The following is a 16,614-nucleotide window of genomic DNA, read 5'->3' as shown; positions in this document are numbered from 1 at the left end:
AGGCCACTCAGACACTTCAGTACCTTCTCCAGACCCCTTCTGGTTTCCCAAGTCTAGACTTTCTCTAGACTTTCCGCTTCATCCTGTTCAACTGTTTCATATACTTGGTCATGACTCTCTCAGTAAGATTCTAAGAGAGATAAGAAATCTGAATCCAAGCAGTTCAGACTTCCTTTTTTGTTGTAATACAGCATCTTTCTGAATGAATAAATGATGCTTTTGCTAAATAAGAGTATATGAGTGAATGACTGAGAAGTAATACAAACGCCACTGTCAGCCAGCCCTGGGCTAGTACTGGGTTGGTACTAGCAGATGAGTGTAATAGGTTCTCTGGGAACGCTGCTGAGAGCATGCTGGGTCTAAGTTTGGAGGGAAGGAAGGTAAAATTCTGATTAATGATAAATTCACAGATTTCATGGCTTTGTCTTAAATGTCTTTGAGAAATCCATAGCCATGTGAAATCAGAAGCAGTTTCACACTTGAAGTCCCTTGACAGGCTCCATTTGACATTCTTCCTTACCACCCCCGGGTTACTGATCGGCAGAACACTGCAGCAGGAAGTAGAGGGGAAGGGTATGCTACTGTTTAAAGAAAAAAAGACCAGAGTCTCTTACCCATATGATGATGTAGCTTTTCCTACCCAACAAAATCAATCAGGTGAGAACATCCTTCCCCTAGAACAAAAACCCATCAGGATAAAGAATCCTGAGTGGAATTTGTTGTCTCAAGACCATCCTTGATGTAACTTCCAACTGGAAGACTAGGGATACTGAGAATGAGACCCAAAGTTCTCGCACTAAGAGGGTATTGGCTGTGTGTGTTGGTCTAAATCTATTATTGAATTAGCCTCCAGTTTAAAGAGAGTCACAGAGTAAAGTAGATAAATGAAGCAGCCTGAAAGGTCCTGTAGTGCCAGATGTTTCCTGGAAATCCCAGCACCAGTAAGTAATGCTTGTGTTCTCAGGACATGACCATGGACTCCATGGACCTGGCGGCAGCCCAGTTGGTATTAAACTTACATAGGACTAGTTGTTCAAAGATCTTGACTTAAATTCTACTTTTTTTCTTTTTCATCTGCTAGGCAAGAGTGTCTAGGAATTAATTCATTCAACAAATATTTACTAAGGAAACTTCTTTATGCCAAGCACTGTGACATATGGCACTAAGGGTATAATAAAATAATAATAATTTATAAAATAATAATAAATGTTATAATAATAATAATAATAAAATAATAATAATAATAATAACCTGTCTTCTGGACAGGTGTCACTGTAGGAAGCCTAACAGGCATACTGCAAAGATTAAAAAAGGATAACAATTGCAAAGCATATCACACATGCAGTATCAGGGAGTAATGATCTGCCCACTATTTGACAGGCCTACAGATACGGACTATGGGACTTCGGAGGGAAGGAGGTGTATGTTCTTACTCATCTCTGTATCCTTAACATCTACCACAGACTGGTACACTGTAGGAACGTATGTAAACCATCTTTATTGAATGCAAGAATCAGTGCACTGAGGAATCAATGTATGAAAGCCTTATGTTAAACAATGAGGCAGGAGGCAGACCTAAGAGCATTTGTCATATTAGAGCCTTTGAAGCAAAAGCTGTCTCAGGAAGCAGCAAGAGGTGCTCAGAGGGTTTGGAGGTAGCAAAGAATGTAGAGGAGAAGTGGAAGTATCATGGGCTAGAGATACCGAGGACAAACTGGAGAGGCCAGCTGTAAGCACAGTGACTCTTCCCATCTGTGGCTTCAGCTGAATACTTTGCAGATTCCGCTTCTGGGTAGACTCTTGTGGGGTCTGAGAGATGTCTGGTGAGTTGACAGAGCTGGGCATTCTGGAGCCTGCAATCCTGGGGTTCCCTTCAGCCTTCATGGGGTCTAGATGAGGGAAAATGTAAAAAGGCTCCAGAAAGTCTGTCCTTCTTCCCTTGTTGAAGGAAAGCAAAGGGACAAGAGTGTCTCATCCCTCTGCTGAGAAAACAGTAGTTTGTTCAGGACCAATTCTATGGTCTCTGTCCTGCAGGGGAAAGTTTGCCTTTATAATATATGATAAATATCACCAATTAATTTCACCATTATTTAATCAATGGTGAATTAATTATCACCATTATTTCCTACATGACAGGTATTTAAATTCACTATTTTATTTAGTCCTCATGACCACTTTATGGTATCCTATTATTATTCTCATTTCATAGATAGAGAAACCAAGGCCAGAGAGACTGAGCTGTCCAAAGTCACTTGAGCTAGTAAGTGGCAACACCAAGATTCAAATTTTGTCTGACAGAATCCAGCAACTGTGCTCTTAAACACTGTTCTCCACTACCCTCCACACAGGACCTGAATGTCTACACTTACATCCAGTCTAACTCTGTGATCTTGGGGACATTATTTAACTTCTGTGAATCTCAGTTTTCTCATCTGTAAAATGGAAGAAACATTCCTTGTCTCTTCAAGACATTGGGAGAACCACATGGGAAAACATTTGTATAACACCACAAGCACAACAGGTGACCCACAGAAGGTGCCTGACAAATATTTCCCTTCACTTCCACTTCATCTGTACCAAGATGGCTGAAACACCAGCCCAGAGATTTGCTCCATGTAATGCAGTAAAGGTGTGCTCTCCTGACTACATACAGTGTCTCATCTGCCTAGAGTGCCCCTTCTGGTTTATTCGATCTGCAAGCTGTACATTGTGACCCATTAGTGAGTTATTAAATCAAGTTGATGAGCTGTGGCCTTCATTTTTTTTTTTAAAGGGAGACAAATAGAATGGAACACAACAAAATCCACTTTACATAAAAAGCACAATTTAATAAAAAAAATATTTTCCAGCTTTGTCTATGTGTTTACTGGGACATGATGAAGAATGTTTTTCTTACTTTGAGTAAAAAGACTTGAAAACATGTAAGTTAACTCACGTAAGATCTTTAAGGACCAATTTGGGTATCTTTGCATTACAAAGCAATTAAAGATGCCAGGCCTTTCTAGAGATAATTTTTCACACCATGCTGCACTGTGATTGTCTTCTTCTCATCTGTTTCTCCCACTGGATGGAAGGTTCTTATGACAGGAAACTTTGACTTTTATGGCTGAGTCCTCAGTATCCATATAGGTCTTGGCACAAAATATACACTCCAAAACAGCTTGATAATGTACAAATAAATCAAAGCAAATGACTTTTAAACCCAAATTCAAGACAGAGAGATTATTCACTTAAGCTCTCAAAATGGATACCTTTGATTAACTAATGAACATGGGCCATTTTCCTGTGATCTTTTACTCCCATTGGTGGACTTGGCTGCTTTTCTTTCCTCCTCTCCTGATTCTCCAAGCCCTGGATACTCCTGCTCTCCTTTATATTTTGAAAGGCACTTTCCTTAGCTGTTTGCACTTCTGTGTGATTTCAAGCACCTGCATCTCTGACCTTTCTTAGTAGCATTTGAATATAAAGGTCCATTCCTATTAGTAACAGGAAAAGCTTTGTTCTCTGTCATAGGGATGCATTCACCAGCTGGTAGGTAAGAGCGCGTATCTTAGAGGCAGGGAGAGCTCCATCTGCCCACATAGCCTCGAAACACGTGCAAAAAAATCTGTATTGCGGTGGCTCGGGAGCCCAAGTGCATCTACGTCTGAAGAATTCATAAATGTACTTGTGGAGCATTTTGAAAAATATTTTATTCAAATTTTTTACATTTTATTTACTTTAAGGTTCTACAGCTCTATGTTTCACAATGCAGGAAATACACAATACAAAGAGCCTAGTAAATCAAATATATCCAAATCATTCGCACAGAACAGGTACAGTGTTAGCATAAGCAGTAATCAACTCCATTTGCATAGCATCACCAAAGCACTTTGGGCACCTTACACAAAAGATTCCAAGAAGGAAAATAATTACACATAGATTGGAAAATAGAGACAGTTGGCTCAAGTCTGAAACCCTGCCTGGCTCGGATGTGCGGATTCCCCCTCCCTCCTTTCGACACTTTCAGGCAAACAAATTGCTATCACCTGGGAGGACTACTTCTGGTGAGGGAATGAGGCCAGCTCATGCAGCATCCTGAGAAAATGCAGCCTCTCAGACACAGCCGGGGTGGGGGTGGGGTGTGTGTGTGTGGGGGGGGATGTGTGTGTGTGTGTGTGTGTGTGTGTGTGTGTATGTGTGTGTGTGGAAGAGGAGGCAACTCCTAGGGGAAGGGGTGGTTTTGTGGCACAAATATTCTACAAGTCAGCTAAACTGTTTATCACAGAACAAAGAGAGGCTGTTAGCTTTCTGGTTTAGGTTTTGGCTTCATGGAAAAATACCAATAAAACTAAAGAAATCCCATATGTCCTGCAGCGCAGTTTATCCTGTGTAACCCCCCAAGGGGTTTATGTTTGAGTTTCTCCTCTTGGCTAACCTATTTCTTCATTTAAGAGTTGGGGGCTGTGCTGCCAGAAGCAGACTGGGAATCACAGCTCGAGTACATTCAACAGCTGATACCGCAGAAGCTGAGCCCTTGGGAGGCCGAGTGCGAGTGCGAAGGCAGGGAGAAGATCTGACTCTGCCACCAAAGAGCTGTGGCAGATCTCTCCCCTCCTGGGGCCGCAGTTTCCTGTCCTGTCAATTAAGCTGTGGACCTGGGGTTGGTTAAGATTCCATCCAGCCCTAGACTTCCATAAAGCTAAGCAGAATAATATTCCAGGATGTCATTCTGAGATTAAAGAAACATGCTTATCATCTGATATTTATATAATCAGAGAAATCCTGCTACTCATTTATTTTGAGAGAGGAACTTAGTTGACTTTCTAAAATAAGTACAACCAACTGGCACCAGCCCTATTCCAGTGCTCTAGATAAAGCAAGCATCACTATGAAAATCCTAAAGCTAAATCTGGTGTAAAAAATAACCCCCTCTGTAAAAAATAAAGAGTGGGGGACAAAGGTACAAAGTTGCTGGATCATTTTTAGTAAGAATTCCCCCTAGGCCTTGCTAGTTCATTCTATTTGATTGCCTTGTCATTGCTGTTGTTGGGGTAGGCACATCGTATGAGAACAAGGCCGAGGTGGGGGAGGTCTTGAAAATTCTTTTCCTCTGATTTTACTCTATGCATGTCCCCTACCTCTTCCAATGTTATGCCTCTAAGAGTCCTTTAGATGCTAAGGACAGCCCTCTAGGTACTAACTAAAGTATTGATAATTATACATTTGGAAAACAAATACCATATTATTTGTATAGTGGAGAGATCATCTGGAGAATTTCCCAGGAAGTGTCAGCTATTTTTTTTTTTTTTAATTTTTAAGTGTCATTTGAAAGAGGTTCTCCTTTCAATTCCATTTCCAACTATCAGAATGTGATACAAGATAAGATTCTTTATTACCTTAAGTCTAGATCTCTTCTGTATGTCATACTTTTATTTATCATTTTAGAGAATAAAGGTTTGGGTCTGATTAATACTACTCTTTAAAATAAGTCCACTAGTTTTACAGTCCATCACTGTATCATACAATTTAATTTTCCTAACCGTCCACAACTTAATTCAAAAGACTAAGCTCCTACCAGTATATTTTCAGCAAAATTTTTCTCGTACATTAATATTTTTATTCATTCTATTTTTTTAATAAGATAACAGTACGGTAATTTTTCCTTCCAGTGTTATTCTATATACCCATTTCATTTGCATTAACTGATTTTTCTCTATCCTATTAACTCAATTGGCTTTTCCCAATCTGCTATCCAAGACTAAAACATTTCAAGATTTAAAATATTTTGCATCACAAAGACCAGCAACATAAAGCCAGTGAGGAGAAAAGAAATAGTTACTTTCCATCACATCTGTGACTTCACTACAAGACACGTTCCAGGGTGGTTCTTAATAGTTCCTGTTGCGGATACACTGCAGTATATCCAAATAACCTTGTGAAATTCAGTCAGTCAAATATGGAACATTAATAGTCAAAAGTAGTTTCGCTTTGTTTTATCCTGTTTTTATCTTAAATCTTGGGCTTTTGAAGTATTAGAACCTCCTGGAATAAGGAGGGACTCTATGCTTGTTCTAGGTGTCCAGCAACTCAAGGCCATGCTTGTTCTAGGTGTCCAGCAACTCAAGGCCATCAAGAACGTGCCACCATCTGGAATCCTGCTCCCTTCTTGGCCCTGCTGTGCCTACCTGATACACATAGAAGATAACTTCATAGCCAAAGTGGAATCAACAGGGCACATCAATTCAAGTCCATAATTTAGTATCCATAACATACCCTTCATGTGAGAAAAAGACAGTAAATTTCATGTGAGCAGGATATGACCTTAGGTGGAAGTCGGACCAGATTCTGGGGCCAAGTGAAGAGAGGAGAATGCAGTGAGGGTGGGTATGGTTCCTCGTCTGGCCCATAGATTCACCTTGACAATGTATTAGATATCACTTCCCCCCTTTGGTTGTTAGTACTTATATTACTTTAAAAAGTACAGTCAGCATTGATTAAGTATATTTTGGAAGGAATATAGGAGGCTCGCATTAAGAAGAGGTGCACATTATAGTTCAGTGATGATGAATCTTATTCAACAGTTAGCTAGAGGGATGAAAGACTGCAACACTTTTCAAGTTCAATCAGCCACTTTTTTTTTTTTTTTCCCAGCTGAATTAATGAATTTTGTCAGGCAAGGAACAGGTACCTTTCATAGTCTAAGAAACAACTGATCATGAGATACCACGGAAGAAAGTCTTTCCAGTTGCTGGGAAGAAGCATGTAAGTCTCTAGCAGTGTGCTTTTGATTTTCAATCAATACACCAAGTTCATGCAATATATATCAAGCAGATCAAGAGGTGAGACAAGAATATTTTCTTCATATATTGACAGTAAGAAAATGTCTAAGGTTTTGGTCCATATATTCAATTTAAGATGATCAGGAATGAAAATAACTCTTTTCATTATTTTTACCGCAACCGGTGCTGAGAACTTGACCCTGGACCATAACATTCTCAAAGAGCAACTTGTTAAAAGTAATGTAATAACATTTCAAAAACATCTTCAAAGTGGTTAAACTTGACGTCTTACGGTGATGAACTATTAATAAAAACACATGTTCCATAGCTACAAGTTGTTGCTTTTATCTCCTCAAGCTGGATTGCTCACAAAGTGCAGATCACAGTAAGAAATGCTCCGTTGCCTACCTGACATAGAGGGAGCGTTTCTGATTGGTTCGCAGGGACCCGGACCCGGAGCTCATGCTGTGGTTCATCATCTGCTCGCGCAGGTCATGGATTTTGGCCTCAAATCGAGCGTAATCTGGAAAAGGAAACAAAGATGGTAGATTTGGTCCCGTGCCTTCAGAAAAGGAGAAATGGTGCATAGCCAAGGCAGCTACCTGCCTCTGATGCTGGTTCCTTTGCCAAGTATCAGGGAGATGCACAACTCAGAACAATGAACACAGAGGGATCAGTTGCTTAATGTTATTTATTTGCAGACATTGACAAAAGGAAAAGGACAATCAGTTACTTCTTCAAATGTAACTAGAAAATATATTGCCATCAAATCCCCAACATGTGAAAAGTCCACGGGGGAGGAGGTATGTGAGGTTATAAACAGGCAGCACAGGGCATTCTTGTGGTGATGAAAATGTGCTGTCTTGACTGTTGGTAATGGATACCGAACGTGTGAAAAAATGATCTATACTTGACTACACTCACATACACTCACACAGACGAGTACAAGGAAAACTCAGAAAACTAGAATTAGATTAATGGATTACATCAATGTCAATATCCTGGCTATGAGAATGTGCTTTAGTTTTATAAAATGTTACCATTGGGGAGAACTATGAGTAAACGTTACATGGATCTTCCTATAATATTTATTACAACTGTATATGAATATATGATTATCTCAAAATTAAACTTTAATTTAGAAAAGAGGGCAAAAAGCCCAACAAAACAAAATACCCACAAAACACCAAGATCCATGAACAAAACAAATATCCAAGGAATTAGCAATTAGAGGGTTGCTACAAGCTGATCATTTGGGATCATACTTCAATTTTGCCTTGTAACTTTAATACAAAAAGTCCATGTCAAACTTCATCAACTCTAATATGCATTACACATTTAAATGAGCTTCTAGAGAACAGCATTGGAAATGGGGATAAATATATTTTAGAAACATATAGGTCTAAAAAAAATCAAGAAAATGTAGGTATATATCATACTATTTCTTCATAGGAAAAATATTTTTTCCATAGGTCAATCCAATAAAAATGAAGACAGCACAAACAGGTTTTAAGATATTAGCACAATCAGCATGTAAAAAGGAAAAGCTCTTGAAGTTTTGATATTATTGATTACAATTTGTTATATCTCCTTGGCATACAGTGTCTTGCTTTAGCAAAATCTAGTGGGTGAGAAGGCCAATTCACTCACAAGATAAATGTGAAAATGTTAGTTCAAATTTTAAATGGTTCTTTTAATTGCAAAGAAACTCACCATAGAGAATTTTTTAAATACTAATTCAAATTATAAATTGTTCTTTTATAGAGAGAAACTCATCATAAAGTATTTCCTCAGTACATTTCAAAAAACAATTTGATTTTCAATTTAATTTATTCATAATTTTTCATAAAAATAAGGATGACTAAATGAACATAATAAAAGATGATCTCCTTACAGTGTTTCAAATTCTTATAATAAAAAGTTCCACAAAATTAAATTTAAATTCAATTTACTGACTATCTGTTGATTATTATGGGGTAGGATATCATAGAGGAGAAGATTTAACTTTGGTTTTCAGTGATAAGAAGATAACTGGATAATAACCTATGAATGCTAAATTTTTTTTTAAAGATTTTATTTATTTATTTGACAGACAGAGATCACAAGTAGGCAGAGAGGCAGGCAGAGAGAGAGGGGGAAGTAGGCTCGCCGCTGAGCAGAGAGCATGATGTGGGGCTCGATCCCAGGACCCTGAGATCATGACCTGAGCTGAAGGCAGAGGCTTAACTCACTGAGCCACACAGGTGCCTCTGAATGCTAAATATTTTTAAAGTTTAGTACTCTAAAGATAAAACCATCAAAGTTGACTGGAAATTTCTGGTGCCTAAGCAAAGTCTTATGTAATCTGGATTTGGAAGCCTCCCTCTTCAATACAGCCTTTTTTTTTTTTTTTTTTTAATTTTAATGGAACATTAGTTACCATACAGTACTTCATTAGTTTTTGATGTAGTGTTCCATGATTCATTGTTTGTGTATAACACCCAGAGTTCATTTCAATATGTGCCCTCCTTAATACCCATCACCCAGCTATCCCATCCCCTCAAACCCCTACCACCTCTGAAACCTTTAGTTTGTTTCCCAGAGTCCATAGTCTTTCACGGTTTGTCTCCCTCTCCCTCTCTGATTCCCCCGCACCCCACCACCTTCATTTTCCCCTTCCTTCTCCTAATGTCCTCCATGCTATTCCTTATGTTCCACATATAAGTGAAACCATATGACAACTGTCTTTCTCTGCTTGACGTATTTCACTCAGCATCATCCCCTCCAATTTCATCCATGTTGGTGCAAATGGTGGGTATTCATCCTATCTGATGGCTGAGTAATATTCCATTGTATACATGAACCACATCTTCTTTTTCCATTTGTCTACTGAAGGGCATCTTGGCTCTTTCCACAGTTTGGCTATTGTGGACACTGCTGCTCTGAACTTTGGGGTGCATGTGTCCCTTCTTTTCACTACATCTGTATCTTTGGGGCAAAACTTAGCTCTAAATAATTAAATCCTAAATGATTAAATAAGCAGAACATATATTTAATCTAAAATCTATTGATTATAATTTATGAAATTTATTTAAATCCCTTTTGACAGAGGAAAGCATTCATTTATAACAATCAATATGACACTGTATGCAGATTTAAATTTTTTAGGGCAAGTCATGTTTTCTTGCCATCCTAAGAGTCAATTAATTATTAATTGGCATCACATGGCAGACACTCTGCTTAGTGCTTCATGGGCAATTATTTCTTCTTTAAGTCACAAAATTAAGTTCATGGATGTTGTCAATATTTGGACAAGTTCATGGATGTTGTCAATATTTGGACTACATGGAAAAACAGAGAATAAAAACTGAGAGGTTAGCTCTTCTTCCTTCCCTCTCACTGCTGTCTGTTGCTACACCTGTCTCTAGAAATACCTGTTGTACTTGCACAGACATTTATCAACTCATTTCATATACATACACACACATACCCACATACATATGAGATCAATATGTATTATGCTAATGCTTTTATCTTCCTTTATAACTGTGTAATTTGGATCTTTTCCTGCCTTCTCCCAAATACGTAGATATATTTCTTAACACCCTTAATGGCATCATATGGTTAAGACCACAATTTATTCAACAGTTGTAGAGAAGTATGGCGGAAGATAGACCCATCCAGCTCTTTGCTGTTCCAAACAGGATCTCAGGCTGCGTGAGTGCATGGATGGGCAGGTTAGCTAGTGCAGGTACTGGTCAGAGCTTTGCACAGATGTCATGCAGACCCCGTTAGCACTTCTCGGAGAAGAAGATCATCTGGTCTGGGAGACAAAGCAGGATCTCTTAGTGTCTTCTGATCATGCTCCACACTGCCCCTTCCTAAATACCAGGCATTTCCCAAGAACTAGTAAGTCAATCCTCCATCGGTTCCCAGGACTGCCTCCCTTACAACTTTGAGGACGGCGCTACTGTGATAAAAACCTAACATCACATCTCCTCTCCCCTACTTAAGCATCACAATTCAGTGCCAATCCCTGACCCTGCTTGACCACTTTGCTACCTTTTTGTACTTATCACACCAAATTGCAGTGATTTGTGCAGTTGCCCATCTTCCCCATTAGACTGAGTTCTCTGAGAACAGAAACCACAACTCACTCTCCTTGGGGTTCCCTGTCCCTAACAGTGTCTGGTGTGCAGGAGGCATTTAAATAATAGGGTTTCAACAAACATTTTCTGAATGAATCATGAATGAGGAAATGAGCAGAATCATTAAATGAGTTCAGTTATAAAATGCCTACAGGCGCTGAAATTGCCCATTTTCTTTCCTTCTTTTTTTATTTGACACAGAGAGGGAGAGTGAGAGAGCACAAGCAGGGGGAGCGGTAGGCAGGCAGGCAGAGGGAGAGAGAGAAGCAGGCTCCCCACAGAGCAGGGAGTCTGATGCGGGGCTTGATCCCAGGACTCTGGGATCACGACCTGAGCTGCAGGCCGCCCCTTAACTGACTGAGCCTCTGAAATTGCCCATGTTCAGTGTTAAGGTTTCTCTTAATGAAGAAAGACAACACGCTTCTCCTGTGGGACTTCTTTCAAGGTTAAATCGTCTATCTAATTTTAAGGTTTTATTCCTGTCTAATCATGGCTGCTTCCAAATCCCACTGATATTTTTATCATTCTTCAGGTTATCTCTGTACTCTCTCCGTCACAGGCATGTCACACATTGGAAACTCTTCTCTGATACTTAACCTGTAACTGATCAGCACTCTGTAAGGCTCTTCTGGCTGTCACACTCTGTATGTCACAACAGGCTAATTGCTTTAATAGCAAACTGTGTTCTCCTTATTGTATGGCTCATTAGATCTCCCAGATGTTTTCTGCCTTGCTTTTGAAATGTTTGTTTTACACCATCTTCTACAGTGTTTACACTCCCCACTGTGGACGGGGAAGTGCTGTGCTGTATTGCATTTGTCTTAACTGGAATACATCGTGCCCTCAATTTTTCCACTTTGACACCACAAATCCTATGTTTAAAAGTGCTTACCCATCTCCTCATGCTTTTCTTTTTTCTTTCTTTCTTTCTTTCTTTCTTTCTTTCTTTCTTTCTTTCTTTCTTTCTTTCTTTCTTTTTTTTTTAAAGTTTATTTATCCATTTTTAGAGAAAAGAATGCACAAGCTGGGAGAGGGGCAGAGAGAGAGAATCTCAATGCAGACTCCCTGATGAGTGCAGAGCCCTACATGAGGCTCGATCCCATAACTCACATAGCCTGAGCCAAAGCCATGAGTCAGCAGCCTAACCGACTGAGCCACCCAGACACCCTTTTATTTTTTATTTTATTATTACTTTTAAAAGTAGGCTCCCTGGGCAACATGGGGCTTGAACTCATGAACCCGATTTCAAGACTTGTATGCTCCACTGACTGAGCCAGCCCAGTGCCCCTCTTCACTCCTTTTTAGAAAATAAAACTTAAGTACAAGTAATTTCATCAGAGCAAAAGCAACAAAATCTGTATTTACAAATATAAATGGTATGTGTATATATAAGAGAGACAGAGACAGAGGGAGAAGAGGAGCACTGTCTCCATTTTCTCAAAGGTGAACAAGTTTATGGTTAGAAATGCTCTAGAAATAAATAAGCAAGCAGATACATAAACCGTGAGATGTAAGTCTTCTTTATGTTTTATAATAGTACTGAAAAATCACACTTTTCAACAAAACCAAATCTAACACTGCCACATCTATTTAATCTTAACCAATCCCTGCCCCTTTCCCTGAAGGTTTTAGTCATATCTCTGCCTTCGCTTTTCATACATTTTTCAGTCAAGTTCCTAACACTGGGGAGAACATTCATCTGAGATTTGAAAGTACTCCAATCTTTATACCATCTAAAGGAGAATTCATGTTTTCTGAGAACCTGAGGGCTAGTATCTGTGCTGTGTAATTGAAATACTATGTTCTTTCTCCTAACAAAGCTCTGAGGGAGTTTTAGAGATGAGGGGAAAAAAGTGCAGGGAGGTTAACTTCACCCAAGTCACTGGGTTGACCTTGGATCTCTGGGAGGCCAATTTATTTCCATTATATCTTCCCATCTGGTTTAACACCTTACTTCTCCTTTAGAACCTAAGGCGTCCTCAACTCTCTCCTTATCTCTCTTGACATCTTGCTCTCCTACCTCTCATCTGCTGTGCTGATTATGTGAATGCCGGACTTCTCTGTTGCAGTGCAAACTCCTTAGAGGTGCGGAAGCCTCCCCCCATCTCTGATCCACAAACCTCAGGGCCTGTGGTTCCTTGTGCTCTAGACTCAGGACTGTGCTAGGTGCCTAGCATATAGTGCTGAATAAGAACCTGAAGGAGTTTGCTTCCAGAATGGGACACTGACAAGGAAATCGATCATAATGCTGAAGTAGGGAGCTGCATTAAAGCAGGAACACCTTATTCTGGCTTATTTTGCATGAAATAGGTGCCTGGTAAATGCTTTCAGAATTGCAAAAGTTATCTGTGTTATGTTTTTTGGGGTTATCTTGTATAATAAGAAGCAACCCACTGAGAACTGATTTCTAGGCAAATGTGTTTTAGAGGAGTTTCAAGAAAAATGTCTCCTTCTTGGGCATTTAAATCCAGTTGTTCCTGGCAACACACTCATACTGGGATTGTGTCACTTGCTTTCACTTGGTTGGACATGATGGCTGCTAACAGTAGACAGGGTACAAAATACGACTTATATAGACGGGGTCAGAATCCTGGCTCTGCCACTTACAAGCTGTGTATCGTTATGAAAATTATTAACCTTTCTGGGATCAATTTCCTCATAAGCAGAACATGAATAATAATTTTTTCTACATCAAGATGTGTTGGGAAGATTACAAGAGAGCATATGGACGTCAAGGGTTGACTCTTGGTAATGACTGGTAATTCCTCCTGTTAATTATCATGTGTAATTCAACACCCACTCTTATTCACTGCTTGCAAAAGTCATAACCCCTTTCTGTACTAAGTAAAATGGAAAGCTGTGTCCATTCCAGAGCCTCCCTTGGTATAGGCTCACGCTGCCTGCTGGTTTCTCAAGGGTGTGAGCTACTGATGGACACTTGAATGGAGAAAGGCAAAGATGTGAACACCACATGTGACACATGAGAAGCGTCTCTGCTATACACTGGTTTCCTCTGAAATTTGTCAAAGGTGAATGAGGAGACACAGAATGCAACCCTACCTTATCATTCACACAGAAAAGGAGGCACTGCCTCTCTGAGGGGGCAGGAGTTATTTAAGGCAGTAGGATTAATCCAAACTGATTAAAGCTACTCACATTTTCAAGGCTCAGATGGCCAGCCTTGTGTCTCTGAGAAGGAAATGATGAGCTCCGTGCGTTAGACAACAGCATGAAGCAATGGGCATGCTCTTCTCTAAGTGAACTGGTGGGGAGGGCACCTCTCTCCAGTTACAACCTCATGCTGCTGACCCCCAGTTGTGTGAGCAGAGGAAGCGGGGTTAGGAACTCTAGGTTAGGAAGCCAGCTCTGAATCTTAAGCCTGTCCTTAGCTACCAACGGGGCCCTGGGAAGTTTCCTGAACCTCTGTTCGTTCATCTGCAAAATTGTGAGGTTCCTCCCACAAAGTGGTTTTGAGAATCACAGTGAGATCTGACATGAAGCATTTGGCAAATGTACAATAGTTGTTGCTGTTATTTTCCTGGTGGCTTCCTTCAGAATAAATGCATATGCAGTCCTTAGTGGCACCAATAAGGACTAGCATCTTATTCCCATTTGCTCATTATGGACACTGTGCAGCATTACCAACAACTGGTGAAATCATCGAACTCTAAGGGGTTCTGCACATCCTAGTGACACAGGCTGCTTTCCTGCTGAGTTACCATTTCCTCACTACAGGGAAAGTAGTTGGGAGAGGCCACCTGCTGCATGCCTGAGAAGCGATGTTTTTCATAGACAAATCTGAACTAGGAGCTCTGAGTACTTCATAAGCTAAGGAAGTTTAAGTGCCGGGCACTTTCCAATAGTGCCCAGGCTGGGGCAAATATCAATGGTGTGCAGTCTATTGGGATCACAGTATTATCACAGTATTATCTACCTGGACATGACACTCCTTGCTGCCAGGGTCCAGGAGGGGTGCGAGGGAAGGATGCAGGAGCAACAGTTCACATCTATTTTTAGCATGACATCTGATCACTGCTCCAGGGACGAGATACTGCGAGCAATTATAAAAAGTTTCCATTTCTTTTGGGGGGTAACATCCTTCTTTCATTTATTCAGCAAACATTTCTTTAGGATTTCTTACATGCCAGGTGCAATCCTAATTGCTAGGGACACCAAAATCACCGGAAAGACCTTTGCCTCAAGGGGCTCACAGGCTGGTGCTTTGCTGCCTTTAATTTTCTACTTTCCTGTTGTGAATATAAAAAAAGAGCATCTGCCATTTAAATATCTGCTCTTTGTGAGTAGGATTAAGTGCTTTCTAGAAGGTAATGGGATATCTCTATGGTGGGAAGAAGCCAATATAGTCAGATCCATGTTATAATGGAGAAACTGAGGCAGGGTAAATCTTTGTGAAAGACTGTGGGGTTCCTGGCAAAGGGAGAAGATCAAGAAGGGTCTCAAAGTCATTCCCTGGAATGAGTTGCTGGACTTGAGTCTTGGCTCTGAGGGATGTTGGGAAAATCCCTTACCCTCTCAGAGAGAATGGTTTCCTGTTAGGTGGGGAAATCATCTCTGCCCCTATAAAACATTGTCCTGACACAGTGTACCTCATTTCCATCGTTTTAAGCAGTACTGATATTTAAAAGCACCATCAATTAATAACAACGAGAGCATCTTTTTTGGAGAGGGTGGATACCAGACTCATTCTGATCTTACAAGCTGATCTTAAAATGCATGTGTGTAGAGGGGGAAGATTTTAGCCTCCTAATCACTGTAATCTGATAAGTGTGAAATCAAGAAAATCCCAAATACGTTACTGCACCCTGTCCACTAGGCTCTTAGCAAAATCACGTATTTATAAGAGGGTGAGGCATAGATCAGAGGTTAAATTTCAAGTCCAAGAAGCAACAGTCTGTCAAAATTCTTGCGTATGATGATACAAGAGTAACCGTATTTACTTGGAGCTCAGAAACAAAACAAAACAAAACAAAACAATTGTTCCCATTTCACCACCTCTTGTTTTCTTAGTTGCCCTGGGATTTCGGAGCCAGACAGACACAGAAAAGGTCCTGCCATTTCATATCAGGCTTTAGAAATACCTTAGAGCCTTCTCACTCTGGCTGCTTTTCAAGCTGTCATGCTGGGAAGGGTGCGGTTTTTAGAAACAAAACAAAACTTCAGAAGACTGGTTTCCCTCTCACACAGCCATGGGAATGCCCACCTGCCTTCAACAGAGCTGACCTCTGGCCAATGGAATTTACTAGATGTTCACTTCAACCCCTGACTTAGCTCATCTCCCAGGTTGCCACCTCTGTGTTAAAGTGGTAACATGGAGTTTTCCACTGGTAAAGATTTAGAGATGTTGTTTGGCTTACTTCTGACCAAGCTACCGTGCTATTGTGTGTGTGTGTGTGTGTGTGTGTGTGTGTGTGTGTGTGTGTGTGTCCGTGACAAAGAGATGGAGAGTGACAGAAAGAGAGAAACATATTAAAAACTAAATTCTCTAGAGTCAAACTTTAACTGGGAATCCTAGACAATAGGGTAAGTCTGCTATCTTTTCTGCACTTCACAAAAGAAAAGGATGTATATACCAATTTCTTGTACTTCTTCAGTACTGAGCACTAAGAACTCAGCTGTGGACACCATAAGGGCAAGACACTGTCACAATTGTTTTCTGTATCCTAAAACTTATTTTTAGTTTGGTTTTTAAATATTTTATTTACTTA

At 40.1% G+C, this 16,614-nt stretch overlaps 1 protein-coding gene across 12 annotated transcripts in view; it reads right to left on the bottom strand.

Moving 5' to 3' along the window:
• DLG2 (discs large MAGUK scaffold protein 2) overlaps window positions 1–16,614 on the bottom strand; it is a 2,065,329-nt gene that overhangs the window by 138,245 nt on the left and 1,910,470 nt on the right. For all 12 annotated transcript variants that reach the window (XM_047691101.1, XM_047691090.1, XM_047691092.1 and 9 more), the window contains one exon: window positions 7,170–7,284. In XM_047691101.1, coding sequence (XP_047547057.1) covers window positions 7,170–7,284 — 115 coding nt within the window. The remainder of the gene's footprint in view (window positions 1–7,169; window positions 7,285–16,614) is intronic.

The sequence above is a fragment of the Lutra lutra genome, chromosome 10, assembly GCF_902655055.1.
Source record: "Lutra lutra chromosome 10, mLutLut1.2, whole genome shotgun sequence".
Classification (NCBI taxonomy): domain Eukaryota; kingdom Metazoa; phylum Chordata; class Mammalia; order Carnivora; family Mustelidae; genus Lutra; species Lutra lutra.
This window is presented reverse-complemented; position numbering and strand designations above follow the sequence as displayed.